The 19,091-nt window shown below is 35.9% G+C and overlaps 1 protein-coding gene across 1 annotated transcript; it reads left to right on the forward strand.

The window, feature by feature from the left end:
- The first annotated feature begins 291 nt into the window (after positions 1 to 291).
- Positions 292 to 17,199, forward strand: ADAMDEC1 (ADAM like decysin 1). The gene is made up of 14 exons (XM_084883263.1): positions 292 to 415; positions 2,431 to 2,549; positions 3,832 to 3,905; positions 4,668 to 4,746; positions 6,240 to 6,316; positions 7,683 to 7,869; positions 8,090 to 8,152; positions 8,845 to 8,916; positions 9,209 to 9,378; positions 9,958 to 10,039; positions 10,684 to 10,814; positions 11,622 to 11,799; positions 14,237 to 14,319; positions 16,245 to 17,199. The coding sequence occupies exons 1-14, from the start codon at positions 367 to 369 to the stop codon at positions 16,249 to 16,251; spliced, it is 1,371 nt and encodes a 456-aa protein (XP_084739389.1). The 5' UTR covers positions 292 to 366; the 3' UTR covers positions 16,252 to 17,199.
- Positions 17,200 to 19,091: the final 1,892 nt, after the last annotated feature.

Consider the following 19,091-nt stretch of genomic DNA (forward strand, 5'->3'; position numbering starts at 1 on the left):
GTTCTAGAAGAACAAGGGTGACGGTTCAGTTAGTTTGACAATTATGTGAATATGTACATGGGCATAAAAGTCTCAGCTGGTACATTTCCGCTGTTCTAAAGGCACCAGGACCAGCAGCTGTCTGTAAGTGATTTTTAACAGACCATACCACAGACATAAACACATCTCTTCAGTGAGGAACATTCTCATGATCTTGATACTCCAGTTTCTTGGCAATTTCTCAACGCCATTAGTAAACGTGTCCCAATCTCACAAGTAAAGTTTGAGAGTTATTTTTCAATTTGTAATAACAAGGGGAAGATAAATAGCTGGAGAGACCACATCTTCGTGTTGTGTGGGACTTCTCAGTCAGCTGCAGTCGCCAACATGTCTTTCCTCCTTCTCTCTGTCCTCTGGCTCATTGTACAAACTGAAGGTAAGTGCTGATATATTGACATTTTATACAAAAGTCAAATTATTTAATGCATTTTTAAAGTACCCTTAAGAAAGTGGCATGCTCATATGACCCAAACATCACGACCATTTGTATTTTAATATATTTACTCAATTTACATAAATTGTGCTCATTGTCAAGGTGTTGTGATTAGCATAATAATTTCATTAGGATGTCTCTGAAATTTTATCTTGTTCCACGATCCTACAAGTTCTATATTTTGTTTTGTAATAAAAGCAGATAATTAACTTCCAGACCAGAATTCAAGAATTTTCTAGTCATCATCCATGTTATCTTAAATAACATTACCTGTAATATAACTACCCTGTAAAAAGACAGTAATTTACCTAAATAAACAATTTATTCAAGTGCTGCACTAGGGTTGATGACAAGGAATACTTTTAAGTAAAAATTAGAGTTGTTAGACATAATCACATTAATAAGCAAAATTAAAAACTGATTGACCAACTGACCAATTAGTATTAGAGTTGGGACTAGATATTATTAAAACCCACTCTAATTTCAATTTCAGAACTCTTTCCATAATAGGATTTATACTCTCTTTTGATAAAGACTTTTAGTAGTATATTTATGCATGCTCTTTTCTTCATGTATAGTGAATTCTTCTTAGGATAGCATCACAGCAGAACTTTGAGGGTTCATTAGAAGAGATTTTATGACTTACTGCTTCCCTTCAGGTTGTCCACATCGGCCAGGTATAGAATTGCCTAAAGTCACACTGACTCTCAACATTGAGTGAGAATTTGTCTCTAACCATTGACACTTTCTATGAAAACTGAAACACTTAAAACAAAACTGAGTTTCTATGGATAATTGAATGAGTAAAGAAAAAAAAATGGATGAAGGTGTGCCTGCCACCTGGTATTAAATCATTTTATAAAGTTTATGCTATGTGATATTTATACCAACCTCTACTTTAGGAAAATAAAATGATAGCAATTGAAGTAAATTTTACAAGATTACTTACAAGGTCATTTAGCTAGGATTCAAGTCCAAATTTTGGCTCCAACCTGTTATTTTCTTACGATATGCAAGTAAAATAGAAAATTCTTTACATAATGTAATTCCAAGTAAATCTAGAACTTTTAGTCTACATAAAATTTTTCTTCTAGCTCTTTATGGTTTAAAATTGTTCCAACTGAGAATAACAAAAACATTATTTCCTATGAAATCTAAAGTCTGAGAGCAAATGCTAATGAAAGACCATAATGGTTTATTGTTGCACTGAGAAATAAAATAACTGTTAGTAGAATGAAGAATTATCTGTCTATAAAATATTTTTAAATATATTTCTTTATTGATTTCAGAAGGAAGGGAGAGGAAGAGAGAGAAATATCAATAATGAAAGAGAACCATTGATCAGTTGCCTCCAGCACATACCCTACTGGGGATTGAACCCACAACCCAGGCATGTGCCCTTGACCAGAATAGAACCTGGCACCCTTTAGTCCACAGGTCAACACTCTGTCCACTGAGCCAAACCAGCTAGGGCTCTATGATATATTTGATTTTTTCGGGGGAGGGAGTTAGTCAGGGTTTGCACTGCAGAGAGCAAAATACATAAAAAGAAATACAGAGACCACTGAGAACATTAAAAGAACAATTCACAATTTTGTAGAGGACAATAGAGGAAGAAGAAACTGGATTACTACAGGAAGAATTCCTGGCTCCCATAAATTGTATTCTAATTCAAAACCTGCCCTTTCTGGGCACAGTGGCCCAGAGTTTATACATATTGGGAGTTGTCCAAAGCATTGTTCTATCATCATTATGTCTTTCCAGAACCAGGGGTCAGGAAATGGAGAGCAAAAGGAAAAAACTTTGTTTTCCAAGTTCCAGTAGAAAGAAGAACTTGTTTTTAATGTTTATTTTCTCAATGAGAATACGGTCGCCCATGCCATTTTAACAAACCAACCAAGCAAAACCAAAACAAACTCCTTCAGTATTTTATATCACTATTGTCTCTCTTTCCTTAGCAACAGCCATAAGGAAAGAACCTGAATTTGAAGGCTATGAGGTAGTTCGTCCTAAAAAACTGCACATTTTGCACAAAAGAGACATACAGAACAACCAGACAGAGACACATGGTAAAGAGGTAAGTAATGTAAATGACTGTGGGTTTTACAATCATCTGAAGAAACAAAAAGAGCCTTTAACTAATATAAGTGATGTCATAGTTAACATCTCATGGTTTAATCTTCATCCAGGAGAGAACATGGAATTTATTAGAATGCTTTTACAATTAAGCACCAGAAAGGGTGTTAACTGCTTTACTTGATCGGAAAGAATAAAGCTTCTTAGGCTTTTCTTCAAGTTTCTGGTATGGGGGGAAGGGAGAGAAAAAAAGGAGCCCAGGAAAGGCAGCCATTTTTGACAATATTCCTTGCCAAGCTCCTCAAACCCTTTCTCCTCCCCTCCTCCCCTTCCCAAATGAATTGCCTTTCCCTTGGCTATTTTGTCTATAATGGATAACTGAACATTATCTTATTAACAAGATTTTTTAAATGTACTAAGGATATTACCTTTCTTTACTATTACATTATTGCAAATATTTCCATCAGTTGATAGTTTTTACTTTATATAACTACTAGAGGCTGGGTGCATGGATTCGTGCACTGGTGGGGTCCCTCTGCCTGGCCTGCTCCCTCTTGAAATCTGGGACACCTCAGGGGATGTTGTAGAGCTGGTTTCGGCTCAATCCCCATAGGTCAGGCCAGGGGACCCCACCAGTGCACAGATGGGCCTCTAGTATGATATAAGATCTTTGATTAATCTCTTCTCGCCCTCCCCCATCCCTCCTTCCCTCTGAGATTCATTAGTCTGTTATATGTTTCCATGCCTGTGGTTTCTGCTCATGCATTGAGCATCTGCCCCCTGCTGCTCAGTGCATGTCTTAGCTACCAGATGGTCAGCCAGTCACTTAGGCGTGTGTGTGTGTGTATATATATATATATATATATATATATATATATATATATATATATATATATATATTAGCAGGTTTGGAGTTGATTTTCTATAGCGTATATGGTTTTAATTTTATTGTAATAAAATATGTGCCTTATTATTAACCCATTAGTGATCCATTAGTGACTGTCTGCTGTACACAGGGCAAATGATTAGTCCCTATCTCACATTAGTTTAAACTACAGATTAGTTTAAGTTCTAAGTATCATTACTGTGTTATTGTACTTTTTTGAAATCCATCTAAATACACAACTTATATTTACTTTTACATATAATTAAGGCACGAGAGATATGCTTTTTGTCTTAAATGTACTTGCAATTACTCTTCTATATGACATATATTATTATATTGTGTTTATTTTAGCTAGACTCAGAAATATAAATTGATATTGTATAATTACATTTTTAAGGAAAAATATGAACCTGAACTTCAGTATCAGATTATGTTAAATGGAGAAGTCGTTCTCTACCTACAAAAAACCAAGTAAGTTAATTTTCTCAAAGTTTAATCAGTGATTTGTATTAAGAGAATATGGAAAAATAAATCTCGAGACCTTATTTAGTGTAATTTTAGGTAAAGGACATCAAGTACATTGAGTTTTAGATGTTTTAGATGCATTTGTGCTAATGTTATCTCAGATATGTTGATGCTTTCCTAGGAAATGACATGCAAATTGTAAAACAAAGAGAGCTGCTCATATAAATGACATTCTTCCCTGATTCTTAGAATTTGCAGAAATTCTTTTCTACCCAAATACACTTAAATCTTTGATATGACTTTCCATTACTTTTATAAGAATGAATGCCCCACGTTCATTCAGGGTGCACAGCCTTCAGGTAGATCCCAGGGATGGGCGTCCCTGAGTTCTATAGCAGTCAGTAAAATTCTCTCAGAATGCAGTGGTCCTTTGTGCATATGTGTGACCCAGTACCCTTCTGGAGCTCTGTGAAGCATCTGTCCTTTGTGCAAAGAATCCCCAAATAACTCATTTTGAGCATAAATAATCTGCAGTCACAAGGCAGCCAAGGCCATTTCTTCTCTCAGATTTAACAGGTATAGTAGCTAATGCTTTGATTTGCATCAGCAGCAGAGTTCCAATGTTGGAAAAAGATCGGTGGGTCAGAATGTCAACACCTTCTCAGTGTAGACATTATTGCTTTAGTGCCAGAGATCAATCAGGTCAGGAATATTAATTATCCTATATTACTACAGGGAGTGTATTATGCAACTTTCTGCTCTCTACAGGCATCTGCTGGGGCCAGACTACACTGAAACTTACTACTCACCCAGAGGAGAGGAAATCACCACAAGCCCTCAGGACATGGTAGGTTTTGAACGCTTTCTGGGACTCTTTCTGGATCTGTCACTTATGCTGTAAGATTCATAAGTCCAAGAACAACTTAAAAAAATGTTTGAAGAACTTGAAAGCAGTTGCTTATCTATCCAATGAGTCAACAGATTTAAAAAGCATAGTCAGCATTTTAAAAGGTAGGAGTATTAGGAGGCTTCCACTTGCTTCATTTTTTGAAGCAAGCAAAAGTCTACTTTTTTTCCTAAACTGTCTTGTCTATACGTTAAAAATAGTTTCCTCTATAGGTTTTAAAATGTCCTGAAACTATTTACTATTTTCTGATGACACATGCATTTATCCTGAAGTCAATAATGGAATATAAATTATTTCATTAATATAGTGTATATCTGGTTAAACCACCACCCTACAAGTAATGCCAAGGCCTAGATGTCAGGCATAAATAATCAATGCCAAAGAAAGAACAGAAAAAGATTACATAAAGGTTACTCAGGGAGTATTACCAAGTTAAGTGAGTTTCTCAGAGCCACCCCCATAGCATCTCCAATGTGTGTATCTCTAAAAAATACCACGGATAAGACTTCTGCCACAAAATTTCTCTTTCTTTCCTACTCACATGGAAATTCTCATCTCATGTACATCTGTCTGGATTCTTGCTAACACTGACCTCCAAGGAAAGTATCTGATGATAAATTAATTCATATTCAAGTGCAGTGGCTGATATTTTCATGTGGTACAATCTTCTATGAGAAAGTGTTTATGATAACAAGATTTCTTCCAAAGGAAATGAAAACACTAATGGAATGTCAACCCTGAGAAAAATCAGTTTATTTTTTAATAGGAGGTTATTCGTTGGCTTTCTTAAAACACTCTACACAAGTGACCCCTATTTTGCTCAGATGGATCTCACCTGAGCAAAATTCCTAAATTTCTAGTTATAGAGAAATTCTCAGGGATTTTGATGATAGTAAAGAAATTCCACTAATACAGCAATTACTACAGTAAGGGAGAACAATTATTATGAGGGCTCAAGAGGGTCATGTGGTGTTTTAAGAACTCTAGAATCTAGAAAAACATGTATCCCATTTAATTAATATGGTATGTACAGTGTCTTAGGAAGTCAGCAAAGGGAGCCAAATTCTCACAAGTTGTCCCTCAACTCTGAACGTTCTCTGGGAGTGATGTGGACCCCAGGCCAGCTGGCTACTTCTCGGATGCAGAGTCCACTTTCAGCAGGAGCCCACTCAGGTTCAGCCTTCCTGGACTTTCCTTTAGTGCCATTAGCATCAGAAAGACAGCCCAGTCATTCAATAGGGCTCATTTCCAGGGTTGGTGGTGGAGCAGTTCATAAAACCTCTGAGGTTCCCACTGTGTTTATTTCTTGGAATTGGTCTGGCCACAGTCACTACTCAAAGACCTTTCCTACATATTCAAGATAACAGCTTCCACCACAATTGTAACCTATTTATTCTTATAGTTAATTTTTTTTTTCTTTTTTCCAACCATAGGAACACTGCTACTATACAGGACACATCCTGAATGATAAGAATTCTGTTGCCAGCATTAGTACTTGTAATGGGTTGAGGTAAGAACTACTCCTGAGAATATTAAACATCAACCATCATTGTATTATACAGATAAATGTCTTCCTGGACATTGTGTCTGATACTATATTGGTTAAATGCTTCCATCGTTAGTATGCTGACTGTATCATCCTTACAATCATTTTATAATCTGCAGATCTAGTAAAAGTTAGTCCTAACAATATTTAAACACGATGCTATACTATGGACCTTGATGAGATCTGGATCCATTTTCACATTGACCAATCCCGCTCCCTGAAGACATTGTTTCATTTTGTCAGAGTCTACTTTGCAATTGTCATGATGACACACACTTTAAAAAAAAATGTGTATGTGTGTGTGGTATTTATCCTTATTTAAAAGGTAATTCTTGCCTAAACCAGTTTGGCTCAGCGGATAGAGCATCAGCCTGCTGACTGAAAGGTCCCAGGTTCGATTCCGGTCAAAGGCATGTACCTTGGTTGCTGGCACATCCCCAGTAGGCGGTATGCAAGAGGCAGCTGATCAATGATTCTCTCTCATTGATGTTTCTAACTCTCTATCCCTCTCTCTTCTTTTCTGTAAAATAAATAAATAAATAAATAAATAAATAAATAAATATCAATAAAATATAAATAAATAAATAAATAAATAAATAAATAAATAAATAGTAATTCTTACCAATTAGGAAAACTTTGGAAAGTAAGAAAAACCAAATAAGAAAATAACCACCATGAAATGTTACCTCTGTGTGATCACTATTGTTAACATTTTGTCTCGTTTGCAGCTTTCTCTGCACATAGACAGATATACCTCTTATGTGGCTGAAATATGAAATTAAACGCACATAATTGTTCTTCTCACATACCACAACATCGAAGCCTTTTCCCTTACTATAAGATACTTTCACAAATGAAACCTTAAATGGTTATGTAATCTTTGTAATACTCCATCATATGGATTCAACTTTCTATTTCTGGAAGAATTTTATTACTACAAAGTGGAATTCTTTAAACTACTAGTTCCAAACTGTTCCTCTGGCTACTCTGCTCATCATTCTTTCTCTTCACTAAACACTCCTTTAGTTTATTCTCCCTTGTTTTTCTAAGATGTGTCAAGAAATATATGCTACATGTATGGACAAATTTTACTTTGGTATAGCTTCATCTTAGTAATTATTGTTCACAGTTCTCTGAGTAAATAAAACAGGTTCTATTTTAGTATTGAAAAATACTGATTATCTCTTAAATTGGAAAAAAAAAATAGCCAAAAGCCAATGAATCAGTACCGTGTCTGTGAGCTTGGGATGGAGGGAGAGGTGTTAATCCATTCTGGTCAGTACGTGCAAATGTGGCAGAGAATCCTCAAACACGAGTCTCTGTTTCACAGGGGATTCTTCACACATCGTGATCAAAGATATATGATCAAGCCTCTGAAAAGCACAGACCAAGAAGAACATGCTGTCCTGACATATAACCAGGAGGAAAAAGATCCGGCTAACCACACCTGTGGGGTAAAAAATGTTGGCAGAAAACAAGGCCGCATTCGGACCGCTAGGTCACTCAGTAACTCAGAGGTAAAAGTAGCTTTCCTATGTCACCATTTCTTTCCATAGGCTCGGTAATGACGTGTAATAGACTGTTATGCTCAGCAATGACTGGTACAGGAAAACCTGTGATTTATTTACGTATTCATCAATTTAATTTTCCTCTGAAGAAAAAATAAACCTCTTTATAAGCTTCCCAACTTTTAGGGTAAAGATTATTATTAACGATGTTCTTTTACTCTGTGTAAAGGAAGAAAACTTTCTTCGGGCTGAGAAATACATTGATCTCTTCTTGGTGCTGGATCATGCCTTTGTAAGTATGAAATATGTGTGCTTCTTGTCAAGTTAAGCCAACACTTAAGTTTTCTTATCAGCAAACACAAACAGTATTATTCTTGCTGAAAATGTGGTGCTTGTCCTCCTAATGGTCTTATCTGTTCTACCTGTCTTGCCAACAACAGTTTTTGCTCGTCCACCCCCTTTAATATTCAAAATAGTCATATATTATAAATATTCTAAATACCAGAATACCTACAGGAGACCAAGCACAGTACTGAAAATATTGAACAGGTTATTAAATTATTTTTAAATTTTTACTATATTATGTAAATATAACGTAGACCCAAAGTTATATTTTACAAGTTATATTTCTATACTTAAAAAATACCAGAATCAGCGCTTCTAACTAGTTAACTTTATAATCAAATTTTAATAAGATTGAATTGGCTTAAAACATTTAAATCATTAATTTGTCTTATTCAATGTAAAAATGGAAGAAACTAAAAGTTTACATCAATGCCTAATTTTTATCTTACCAATAAAATCTTACATTTGAAATACAATTTGCTGAAACACAAAATCTTATGTAAGGTAGGTTATGGAATAAATGGACATTTGTTTGCATTAAAATGTGTAATTTTCCTTAAAATGTGTACATCTATATTTCATCAACTTTCTCACTATAGTTTGAGATTTTAATCATGCTTGATATTTTGTATTTTACAGTATAACCTGTATAAGGGAAATCTAACTTCCATAAGAAGCTTTGTGTTTGGTGTGATGAACCTACTCAATGTGGTAAGATATTTGTCCTGAAAACATGTGACTCCACATTGGGGCCTGAGGCTTCCCTATGGTTTTACCAAGTTAAGGAGTTGGGAGGATCACAATGGTTTAAGGGCAGCAGTTTTGAGAAATTTAGCAGCTAAGGATAAATATTAAGGTAAAATCATATATATTGTAGCAAAGGCAACTTTGAGAATTTCATTTTCAAAATGAGTTACATGTATCCATCACTTGTGGTCAGCAAAAGATCTAAAACGTAAAAGAAATCTCAACATTTTTATGAAGAAAAATGCTCTTTCCACAGATTTATAACACCATAGATGTTCAAGTGGCCTTGGTAGGCATGGAAATCTGGTCTGATGGTGATAAGATAAAGGTGGCACCCAACTCAGGCGTCACCTTTGACAACTTTCTGAATTGGCATCGCTCTAACTTGGGGAAAATGAAGCCCCATGACCATGCTCAGCTACTCAGGTGAGCATACACTGGCCAGGGCCAGGCATAGGTAGGCAGAGCAAATAGTTACCCCAAAGGTTTCTTGGCAGAGTTTACTTGTTGAGATACACAACCCCAACCACTCATCAGAGAGCTTGAAGTTCTACTCTTAGCAATTCACTTGTGAAATTATTAGACCTGTGTGAGATCACTAAAATTGATTCAAGCTTTATAATTGTATGGAATACGTTCTTGGATAAACTAAAGAACTTTTATACTTATATGGATAGCCCATGGACACAGGCAATAGGGTAGTGAAGACCTGGGGCGGTGGGTGGGGAGGAGGGTGGGGAGAAGCTGAGAGGAGATGGGTAAAGGGGGAGGGAATGGGAGATATCAGTAATACTATCAACAATAAAACATATATATATATATATATATATATATATATATATATATATATATATATAAAATAATTTTATGGAATAGTATAAGCTTTTCTTGACCCTAGTAAATATAAAAAGGGTACGGTAACAATGAAAATGTAAAACATAACTGGCAACAGCTAATGGTGCTAAAGACTCAGGTTATGACTGTGTACCTGTAACTTTCTTACAGTGGAATTGGCTTCAACAATCGACGTGTCGGGCTGGCAGCCTCGAATTCCATGTGTTCCCCAACTTCGGTTGCTATTATTGAGGTTTGTAAACCTATAGTAAAGCTCTCTGGGGTCTTATATCCTCTATGAGGACCAGCACAGTGCCTTTTATAAAGTTGGTACAATGGGCATTTGCTGAGTCAGCAAATAAAGGTAGACATAAAACTACTGATGGACCATGGTCCTTGGATGAAAGAACCGAATATTTCCTTACATTGATTCTTCCAGAAGGCTTAACTCTTCAGTTGGTATTAGGAAGTAAGAGCAGGAAGGTTATGAGAGAAAGAGAATCCAGGTGTTCTCTGTGGCCTGAAAGTATTGATGGCCAGAGAGGTCACACAAGATGCATGTTGGTGCAATGTGGCCAACCACTACCAATGTCAATAGTTGAAGGCCTCTGGATACATAGAATGGTGTCTTTTAGTACTTCCTATGAAGAATGTATCAATATAACCAGGGCTTACTGAGAAATTATCATCGCAAATGTTTATTAAGAACTGACTCAGTGGTTGATTCACAGGAACCAACCATTTCAATTGTTTACTCACATTTTACAATGCCCAATGGCAGGAAAAGGAATTTAATGACTATTTTTTTGTCAAACTATCATTTTATTACTGAACATAGAATCAATTAAGAGCTAACTGGATCAACAAAGAAATAACAGATGTTTGCATCTTTTTAAGGCTAAGAAAAAGAATAATGTGGCTCTTGTCGGAGTGATGTCACATGAGTTGGGTCATGCCCTTGGTATGCCTGATGCTCCATTTAACACTAAGTGTCCGTCTGGGAGTTGTGTAATGAGTCAATATCTGAGGTGAGACCTTGTCACCCTAAAGGAAAAAAATACATGTTTCTTAAATCCTAAAAAATTCAGATTGGTGTATAATTGGATGGGTATATTTTTGTTTTTATTTTTTTGTGTTTTTGTTTTTGTTTTTTGTGGGTTTTTTTTCCCCCCCAAAGGGCTGTGTATCCCATTAATTCACCCTCAAGCCTTTTGATGCATAAGTTTTACTAGTTATTAGGGCTCATTATTTAAGATTTTTCAAATATACCAAGATAGAGCATAAGTATGGTGACTATGCTATTTTAACTTTAAATACTATATTTTTAAAATATGTATCTAATTAAGATGATTAGAATTATCTTCATCACTAGTCAGTCAATCAATTTTTTCTATTATTAATTACCTTCTGGTACCAGATGCTTGCAAGGACTTGGCGGAAAAAATAAAAAATAAAACTAATTCCCTAACATAGAACATGGAAGTCTGCAATTATTGTACTTCCTTTCCCTGGGTTATTGTTATCACTTAGTTCTCAGCGCTCAGTGGCTAAATAAGCTAAAGATAACAAATGGTGAAGCTTCTGCCAATCAGTACAGAACTGAATCCAGGCTGGAATTTAAATTACTTTAGTGCTATAACTGAGTGTCTAGAAAAAACAGTTTCCCAACCAGCATAGTAGCATGCTCTGTCACCTCCCCCATGTAACACAGGGCAGGCCTCGACAGAACTAAATTTGGAATTTCCGTTGAACTGGAAATAGTTTCAGACAAGTCAGGTTCTCACGTTTGTGTATCACAGTATATCATGGTATCCCTGGTTGTTTTCTGCTTACAGTTCAAAATTCCCAAAAGATTTCAGTCCATCCTGCCGCTCACATTTTGAAAGATACATTTTATCCCAAAAACCAAAGTGCCTGCTGCAAGCACCAATTCCTAAAAACATAATAACAAGACCAGTGTGTGGGAACCAGCTTCTGGAAGTAGGGGAAGAATGCGACTGTGGCTCTCTTCAGGTATGGAAATGCCCATGGTTTCATAAACTTTTTGGTTGTTGTTGTGGTTTTTTTGTTTTTTTTTTTTAAGCAATCTTTTACTTTTAAGACTAAAATAATGAGTTAATATTTGAAGAGATTTTCTATGTGTCAGTCTACATAATGCTTTTGTATATACTAGCATAACACTTCCTTTATTATTCACAACAAACCTATTAATCACAGCAAAACTACTAAATAGGTTTTGCTGTGATCCCAAATGAGAGAAGAAGCAGTGAGGCTCAGAAAGGCCGAGTAACTAGTTCCAAGGATACAGATCTAATAATCATCCCATTGCAATGCAAGATTTACCCATTGCTTTAAGGGGTCTTATTAAAAAGGGGAAGGCACAAACTCTCTCTGTGCTTCAGCATATTTAGCCAGAAATGTTAAGCTGTTGAATTTGTATTAGGAGATTACATAGTATAACTTAATTATTTATAACAAATATTCCAAATATTTTATTAATTATAATGAGATATGGAGTGTTAAAGTGATTGCTTCAGCTCCCATATGGCTGCTCAAGTGAGACAAGTGAAGTTGTTCATAACCCTAGGTACTTCTAATCCCAGCAGGCAAATGGCATACATAGTATATATACTTCATATAGTACTTTTAGTGAATAATCCAGTTTCCCATGATCTAATGTGCCATTTTTAAAATATATATATTTAAGTGTTTTCTAGGTTTTAAAAGTAATCACAGTTGATAAACGGTTTGGCTTAATGGATACACTGTCGGCCTGCGGACCTGAAGGTCCCAGGTTCCTTTCCGGTTAAGGGCATGTACTTGCTTGTGAGCACATCCCCAGTAGGAGGTGTGCAGGCGGCAGCTGATTGATGTTTCTCTCTCATCAATGTTTCTAACTCTCCATCTTTCTTCCCTCCTCTCTGTAAAAAATCAATAAAATATATTTTAAAATAAAAAAATAAAAGTGATAATCCTATTTGTCTAAATATCATACCACAGGCATCATGCTATTTTTAGAATTGTAACATACAATGCATTTTAATATCTTTTACAGTAACTCTCTTCATATCTATCATCTCTTTATCGTCTATCCATACAGAATTTGCATAGCAATTCTTTAATGTTAGTTTTGCCATATAACTCTTGGTATTCTTTTTGTCAGTTTGCCCACAAATACAACTGGGATTCAGATTGAAAGGCATTAAATTCATATTTCACTAAAAGCCACTGGCATTTTCACAATATTAACTATTGTCATAAAAGATAATTTGCTTGGAAAGTTCCTCAGAAAAGTTATATATAAAGTTCTCCATGTAATTCTGACACATTTTAAAGGTTTATTCTGAAATATTTTCTTTTTGTTGTCCTTAGTATGTGTAAAGTTTTTTTTTTTTAAATCTTTGGTTCTCATTTATTATGACTTTTTATGTTATTTGATTATTATTTTAAACAGCTATCTTAGTGACTTAGCCAATATTTTTAGAGTTGAACCTATTTTTTTTTCCAGGTCAAGAATTTTATGACTTACAAATAGTGAAAATGTGATTTATATTACAATTATTACACTTTTATATCTTTTTCTTGTCTCATAACTTTTACCACCATTTCCTTATAAATATAGACTACAAATAATCCCTGTCTTATTCTTTATTTTATTAGATATATTTGCTGTATATCAAATAGATTTCCTTCATCATAATGATACACAATTCTGTTCACAGTTTTTTTGTATGTTTAAATAATGCCATAATGGTTACTGAATTTTTACCACCTAATTTTTGCCATCTATCACAATAATAGTTGTTTTCTTTCTAAGTTTCTTAATGTGATTAATTATGTTACTCTATTTTGTGCAGTTGAGACATCCTTGCATCTTGGCGAAAAACAAAACAAAGCAACTACATAGTTGTAATTGAGAGTTATTATATTAATAAAATTATGCTTAACTAATTAATGTTCTATTTAAGTTTTTTGCATTTATATCCATAAATGAGAATAGTGTCTGTGTGTTAATTACCAGTTCTCATCAGTGTTATGCAATCTTGGTAAAACAAATTGAAGATTGAAAATATTTTTTTTCTCTATCTTCAGTGTTTATAGCATAAAAATATTCTTCCTTGAAGTTTTAAATGAATTTACATGATAACATCCAGGACACATTTATTTGGGGTGATTCTTTGAATAGTTCAATTTTTGTCCTTTTAAGAGGTAGTTTCTATCACTCTTAAATTTTTTAATTTTTAATTTTAAGAAATCTTTATTGTTAAAAGTATTACATATGTCCTCTTTTCCTCCCATTGGCTCCTACTAGACTAACCCATTACCCCAGGCCTTTACCACTTGTACAGCAGAATAATTTAGTTCAAAAAGTGAAACGCTATTGCCATCCTGTGCCCGAATTCCTCAGAGAAAAATGCTGAGCCCACTTTCCATTGTGTGTGCTTTAAAGGAATGCACGGATCCTTCCTGTGAGGCCGTGACCTGCACGCTGAAACCTGCCGCTGACGCTGATAACGGAGAAGAGACTCTGATGTAAGACCTTTATTTTCTTTCTTTATTGTCAAACATTTTCTCACTTTTATTTCGTATGTAAGAAAGATGTGACACTGAGTCCTATAACATATTAAAACACAATTTTTACAGTTAAAAATGACAGCCTCAAGAAGGAAAAAATAAGCTATCATTATGAACAAAAATAACTAACACACTAATGAGACAATGGCTACATTGTCATCTGTGAGATTAGGACTGCTGCAATATGTGCTAAAAATTGTTTACATTTCTGTAAGGTAGTGATGAGTTTAATGTTAGCTAAGGTAAGAGAAGAAAAATTCATTTTACTTTATTTTAATTAACTTGACCGGGGTGTCATTGTTTAATATAATCATGTAGGTTTCAAGTGTACATTTCTATGATACACGATCCATATGTTGCATTGTGTGAGGATGCCAAAGTCAAACCATCTTTGGTCACCATACATTTGGCCCCTTTTCCTCTGGTAACCACCATACTGCTGTCTGTGTCTGTGAATTTCAGTTTTATATCCCACACATGAGTGAAATCATATAGTATAGTTCTTAGCATTTTCTGACAGACTTATTTCATTCAGCATAATATTCTCAAGGTCAATCCATGTTGTCACGAATGGCCGTATTTCATCTTTTCTAATGGCTGAGTAGTATTCCATAGTATTTCTGTACCACATCTTCTTTTTCCCAACCTCTATCAAAGGACACTTTGATTGTCTCCATGTCTTGGCCACCATGAATAATGCTGCAGTAAACACAGGGGTGCATATATCTTTGTGAATAAATGTTTACACGTTTTTTGGGTAAATACCCAGAAGAAGGATTACTGAGTCCTATTAAAAAGTTCATATAAAAAAAGCCCTGATTGATGAACAAATTTATTCTTGGTTAAGAAATGATAGTTGTAATTTGTGAGGTAGTCAGGAAAGAAAAATAAAATTAAAAACACATTATAGGATTTTATAATTTTATTTCTTTTTTAAAAAAAAATTATCTTTTTTATTAAAATATAGTTGTTATTTTTTTATAACTGGAAGTTTGCACCTTTTATTCCCCTTCTACCAAACCAAACAAACAAAAACATTCTTAATATATACAGATACAAGCTGATGGTTGCCAGAGAGGAGGAAGACGGGAAAATGACTTGAAAAATATGTTATTCCTTTTAAAGTGTCTCAAGAAACTGTACTGCACATATTATTTTTGTGTTTTATACAATCCTGTGTGAGCTGGGTGAGGGAACCCAATTGCTCTGAATAGGGTGTGTGTGTTTTTTTCAGTGGAAAAAAAAAATCATCTCTAAATCTAAAAATGGTAGTAACAACAAAAACCATACATTACAGGGAATAAACTTATTATTCCTACTCCTCTTTCATGAATATTTTCTGTACTTGAAACTAGAGGGAGATTCTAAAATTAATTAAATCAATCTCCATTGACTGACCTTCTCAGGAAAGGACTGGCAAGGGAATAGACAAGAAGCATCACCTCATTATTTACAGAATACTGTGTACCATGGCTTGCTGAAGCCCTTTTGTGGGCCACTCTGGAAGGAAGGCTAGAAATTGTGCCCATCTTCTAACTCTGTCACAGAGAATGGAGCAAAGCATCTAAAAAATATATCAGTTTGATTCTTTAGGGGTTTGGGGTGCTGGGTGGGCATGTCCCACGGCTGGGCCCAGATCAACAATTTAGTAACTTGCAACAATAATTGAACTTGAATTCAGGAAACTTAAATTCTTTTCTTAGTTCCACCCAACATGAGCTGTGGGACTTTCAGCCAAGTTTACTCCTGTAAAATGGAGCAAATGATATTGTCTCTCAGTAGGGTTGTTAATATTATTTAAACTCCATACATGTTAAGTATCATGATTACATAATATTTTGCAATTTATACTAACTATGGTTTCCAAACTTTTTATCTTTTAGTCATTGAATGAATTAAAAAATCTACTTGAGATGCTACCTGCCAGGACAAGAGTCAAGAAATCTAAACATACCAGAATTCTTATGTATGTTCACCTTTGCTCTTAGATGTATTTTGCTTTTTATTTGTCATTATCCTTTCTACATTTTTGCCAGTCCAGGTAACAGGGAAATAGAGGTGCTTAAAAAAATTGCCTGTTTCCTAAGACCTAGATATTAATCCATTTTTAAGGATCATGAAGCTGTTGTTTAGCTTGTCTCTTTGGAAATCAAAAGAAAGCAGCTCTTGAGAAAAATACCTTAAGACGTACCAAGGAATTATTCAGAGTCAATCCAGAATTGTAAAAGTACAGCCACGTGTATTTTTTTTTATGAATGTTCTTTTTTAAAAAATATATTTTATTGATTTTTTTACAGAGAGGAAGTGGGAGATAGAGAGTTAGAAACATCAATGAGAGAGAATCATCCATCAGCTGCCTCTTGCACACCCCCTACTGGGGATGTGCCCAGAACCAAGGTACATGCCCTTGACCGGAATTGAACCTGGGACCTTTCAGTCAGGAGGCTGATGCGCTTTCCACTGAGCCAAACCGGTTTCGGCCAGGGGACTTGTATTTTAACCCCACTTTCATTTTATTAGTTTATAACCCATGAAAAAAATAACATTGGGAGTTGATGAACGAAACCTTTGCTTCATGTGTCACTTATTATTACTCCTTTGTCTTCTACTTGCCTTGCTCTTAGAGATGTGGTATTTTTCAATATCAATGTAAAGAGCAATTAAATATAAACATTTTTAATTGTAGCATGCATAATCCTTTCCCCATCACAGATAATGTTAATCTTGAAAAGTCTACATTTTTTTACATTTTAATTCAGCCATCAAGAAATGCTTTGTTCACCTATTGACTTAATAAACCATAATGTCAATGAATAAAAACACAACTTTTTGAAGCTTTCTGTGAGGTAATTTTCTACAATGAATACTTTAAAACTTTGTTGTGGGTTTCCATTAGGTGTTAAATCCTCTAGTAATTAGACATTATTCTCTCTGGTCATTTGCTAGGCTGTCCATCGTGTGTGTGTGTGTGTGTGTGTGTGTGTGTGTGTGTGTGTGAATCCTCATGATGATATTTTTTTCATTGCTTTTTATGGAGAGTGGAAGGGAGAGATGAAAGGAGAAAGAGAGAGAGGAACACTGATGTGAGAGAGACACATCAACTGGGTGCTCTAGCATGAGCACCGAGTAGGGGGAAGGAGTGGACCCGCAACCCAGGTACATGCCTTTGACTGGAAATCCAACCTGCACCACTTTGGAGTGCAGGCCGACTGAGCAACACCCACCAGGGCCCTCCCATCGTCTTTTAATGCTCAAAACAAAATGATTTGAGGCCAATCACACGAAAGACTAGACTTCTCTCTGAGGTTTTTCTCTCTAAATACATTTCAACAGTTTTTTGTTTTTTTTTAAATTACTGACATTTCCATCAATGCCTGTGCTGGGAGAACAGGGACTTAGACATACTTCTAAAGACTGGGCTTTGAAAGGAGCAGCCCTGGCTGCTGTCTCCCCTTCCATTACCTTGGGGTTATTGGGGGTTTGGGCACTACAGGTGTCACGATTGGAGCTGAGGTCAGAGCCACTGATAGCTGGCTACAGCCCCAAAGCATGTTTATCTCCCCTGCCCACTGTCTGGTACAAACTTCCAGCCAATCCCTCCAAGGAAAAACACATGTTTCTTTAGGAATATTTCCCTTCTACCTCAAAATTAGGTAGAGGCTTCTTATAGTCAAACTGCCTGAGTGGCAAGGATTATAGCCAGTAACGTGCTGGAGACAGCTTATACTGGCTGGTTAGTGCCAATTGTTAAATTCTCAGGAATATCATGAGCTGGTTATGAAATACAGCCATTACTAAGAATCAACCTGCAAATATTTATAATTAAACTAGAAGCCCAGTGCACAAAATTCAAGCAAGAGTAGGCCTTCAGAGCCACAGCGAAAGCTGCGATTTCTCCCTGATAGTCAGGGCGGCTGCCTCCATCTTGCATCTATAGCCTTGGCTTCATTCAGAAGGTCATCCAAAAGGACGTCTGGTCAATTTGCATATTACACTTTTATTATTACAGATACATTATAGTAAAACCTGTCTTAGTCAGAATTATCCAGAGAGACAGACTATATGTTTTTTTATTTAAATGATGTATATGAGATACACTGATTGCCTATGACAAATTAGCTCATGTGGTTATGAATGTAACCGGACAAACAGTGGGTCCATGCTGCCTGTCACTACCCTAGCCAATTAAGCAGAGATGGGGTTGAATCATATATGTGTGTTTATACCAACATTGCCCACAGTATGGGAGAGGAGCAGGTTAGCCATAAAAATCTGCTCTCCAGTCCTTCACTAGCCAGCTGCTTGTCCTATATAATAGAAGCCTAATATGCTAAGTATCAGGTTGTCTGGTCATCTGTTCAACCAATGAAAGCGTAATACACAAATGATATGCTAAGACCACTCAACTGCTCACTATGACATACACTGACCACCAGGGGGCAGACAGTTGACCAGTCAACCATTCACTATGACGTGCACTGATCACCAGAGGGCAGTTTAGCTTGCTGAGCGAGACAGGCCAGACACACCTAGGTGCCCTCCCACAGCCCCTCCCCAGCTGGCCAACCTCCTGTGTCACTCCCCAGCCCTGATCATGCACAGATGAGGTCCCTCTACTTGGCCTGCACTCTCTCGCAATCCAGGACCCCTCAAAGAACAAGTTTTGGCCCAATCCTGCTTAATGCAGAAGCTGCCCCCACAGGGGGAAGTTGGACATCCCCCGAAAGGTC

This window comes from Pipistrellus hanaki (assembly GCF_964339955.1).
Source record: "Pipistrellus hanaki genome assembly, chromosome: 5".
NCBI lineage: Eukaryota > Metazoa > Chordata > Mammalia > Chiroptera > Vespertilionidae > Pipistrellus > Pipistrellus hanaki.